The sequence below is a fragment of the Trypanosoma rangeli genome (genome assembly GCF_003719475.1).
Source record: "Trypanosoma rangeli strain AM80 chromosome Unknown Tra_15.4_contig_00570, whole genome shotgun sequence".
In the NCBI taxonomy this organism is placed as follows: Eukaryota; Euglenozoa; class Kinetoplastea; order Trypanosomatida; family Trypanosomatidae; genus Trypanosoma; species Trypanosoma rangeli.
The window spans coordinates 6,504-9,276 of record NW_021706288.1 but is presented as its reverse complement, the minus strand read 5'-3'; the positions used below and the strand labels follow the sequence as shown (position 1 = coordinate 9,276).

The window sequence follows — 2,773 nt, the reverse complement described above, 5'->3', positions numbered from 1 at the left end:
GCCTATCACCTCCGCAATCAAAATAATAATAATAATAATAATACGCACACATTAGAGGAGAGAGTTCAGACGCTGCGGGGTTGTTGCACCCATTGTTTGCCGTGCAGTTCGCCATAATACAAATGGGCGCCTCACAACGGTCTTCGACAGCAGGGCGACAAGAACGGCAGACGCATATATGCGTCAACTTCATCGCTCCCGGTAGCTGTTAATCGCAGCCAAAAGAAAAAGGGAAATAAACAAATTTTTATTTAGGCCCCTCCAATGCCGCTAAAATCCTTGTTTATGTGTTGAAGGCCGCAAAACGATGATGAAAAATTTCCAGCCCAATACAAAATCTGCCGTGACGCCGCGCGCCACCACTACTTCTGCAACTGCACGAGCTATAGACACAAAGGACATGAGACTCGCACCCGTTTCCAAACTCACTGGCCCACTCTAGGCGTGTACGAGGAAACTATCAGAGTCCGTCCACTGCATGCGCGAGCACTGTGTTCTTCATCGTAGCAGTTGACGTTACCTGGGGGAAAGTGCCAACCTGAAAAGGCCGTCCACGAGGTTTGACAAAGAGAGACATTAGATGTGGCACCAACAGATGTAGCTAATTTCATCGCTTCCTCGCTGCCAATGGGGGAAATTGGTTGTCATCGTCCATGGCACAACCCAGGAGTGGGTCGAACGTGAGAAGCAACAACTGTAACAATAAACTCACCAGAATCGTTGCAGATGGAACAGAAAAGTTATCACGTTCCTCTTTTTCATCTTCATACGGCACCGCAGCGCCGTATGCCGCCTAGTCAACGTGCAGCGACAGCATCATCCTCACCTCCAAAATGAGGGTAGTGGAGCTGTTGCCACATGCACTGTATTGTATCGCGGCGGTTGTGAGCTGTATCAGAGACGTTTCTCCCGTGGCATGTGGGTGTCGAGATGGCGTTCGCTGGCCTCCAGTGGTGTTGGCATTCATACTACGAGAGAAGGGATGGGAAAGGAAAATAATAATAACGACACGTCAAAAGCGGAACTGGTGACGTCGGCGCATCCGGCGGTTCCTTTCAGCAAGACCTGCATGTCAATTGCCTCACATAACAGATGCCACCTCGTCTTCTAACCGTCGTCGCCCCTCCGTGGCACTCAGCTGTCAGTATCGTTACGCCACCCTCAAATTCATCACGCGACAAAAGTCACGAACAATGCCTGTTTTTACTTCGCACCTCCTAAGCAACAAAAGGCGCCCAAAAACGCCCAGTTTACCCGCAGAAAGTCTCCATTTAACGGTGACATCTCGGATGCAACTACATGACAAAAGAAGAAAAGAGAGACGCTAACACTTACAAAGAGAGAAACCATTGAGTCTCTCCTTCAGGCCAATGTCTTCTTCGACGTCAGCCGTGGCGCTGCCGAGGCAAACTGGGCACTCTTGTTGACTGGGTTGGGCACCGTCAGCTCTAAAGCCAAAGTGCGTGATACATCATGCCATGAGCGCCGCCCTGCAGTCGGCAAAAACGGCGCAGCATCGGCCTCCTTCCCAAAAGAGTATAGATCCAGAAGTTCAGTCTCGCGACTTTCACTGAAGTTCGTCGCACCCGTCGCTGCTGCTGGAGACAAAGCAAGCGGTGGCGGCGGCGTCCTGGTGCCCTCAAACGTTTTGTCAGCCAACTCGCTGCAGTACGCCCGCCACACTGGCGTTCCCTCCTCCACCACAGTCTGTAGCACGGCGTGCACCAACTCAGCGATGATGTTTTCCATCACATGTGTACCAAGCACATTCAGTACGAGCTGTTCTGCGGCCGCTCTTGTCGCAACGCTGTGAGAGCGGTCCTGCCGTGAGTACATCTGCAACTCACCAAGACAGCTGAGAAGAATAACCGTTTTTTCATCTTGGCGAAGCTGCAGCGACTGCTCCGTGGCACCGTTACCCTTCTTTGCGGAGTCGCTATTCCTGTTCTTTTCCTCCTCACCGTGTGTTTCGACACCATCACCAGCTGCCGCGGCGTCGCGCAAAATCAGCTGCCCCATGTCAAGCTCGTCAAAAATCCGGGCGAGGCGTCGCTTCGACAGAATGTACTGCACAACGCTACTAAGTTCCACTGCCTCCAGCCGTGGCATAAGTCGCGCGACGCGATCCACTGTCTCTTGTTTGGCGTAGCCGTCACCCACCAACATGAGGTTCACAAAGGCATCCTGTGCAACAATCACGGAGCTGGCCCCGTTTTCATCCGTGGAAAGTCGTGGGATAGAGTGGCACAGGATCCCCCGCTCCTGCAAATGACGTATTGTGGAGGCAAGCCGACCCCGGCGACGATCCTCCTTTTTATGTGTCACTTCGTCAATATACTCAAAGTTCAGGCGGATGTGTTTCCACAGCTGCTGCATCATCGCTTCGTGTCGCTCAGGGACAACATAAGTTCCGCAAATGGCGTTCCGGGCAATGTGTGAAACACTGGCAGCATGCTTCCCCCATGAGTCATACTCCACATCGCACAGACGACAGGTAGCGCATCGCGTCACGGTGAGAAGCACAGCAGTAAGGTGAATTCTCACGCCCCGCGTGAAGCCGCGCCGCATAGCAACTGACTGCAGCACCTGTCGCCCTTTCGATGGGCGGCGTCACCAAGGTTTTAAGACAAAAACAAGGCGAACCCTGGGCAAAGGCAGAGAGTATCGTCCCCTTCGCACTTTTCTTACCTCACTCGGGGTTATTCGCTGCTCTTCAAGCTCCTCCACAAAAAGAGGGACGGTAAAATAAAAAAAAAAAAGAAGTAAAAAAAAA

The 2,773-nt window shown here is 52.1% G+C and overlaps 1 protein-coding gene across 1 annotated transcript, besides 2 other annotated features; it reads right to left on the bottom strand.

Annotated features, from left to right (window-relative positions):
* Positions 1 to 15: 15 nt before the first annotated feature.
* Positions 16 to 43: a microsatellite.
* Positions 44 to 1,362: 1,319 nt separating this feature from the next.
* TraAM80_09383 (RNA editing complex protein MP46) lies at positions 1,363 to 2,568 on the bottom strand (the record flags this gene model as incomplete). The annotated part of the gene is made up of 1 exon (XM_029386070.1): positions 1,363 to 2,568. The coding sequence occupies one exon, from the start codon at positions 2,566 to 2,568 to the stop codon at positions 1,363 to 1,365; it is 1,206 nt and encodes a 401-aa protein (XP_029234206.1).
* Positions 2,569 to 2,742: 174 nt separating this feature from the next.
* Positions 2,743 to 2,773: a microsatellite.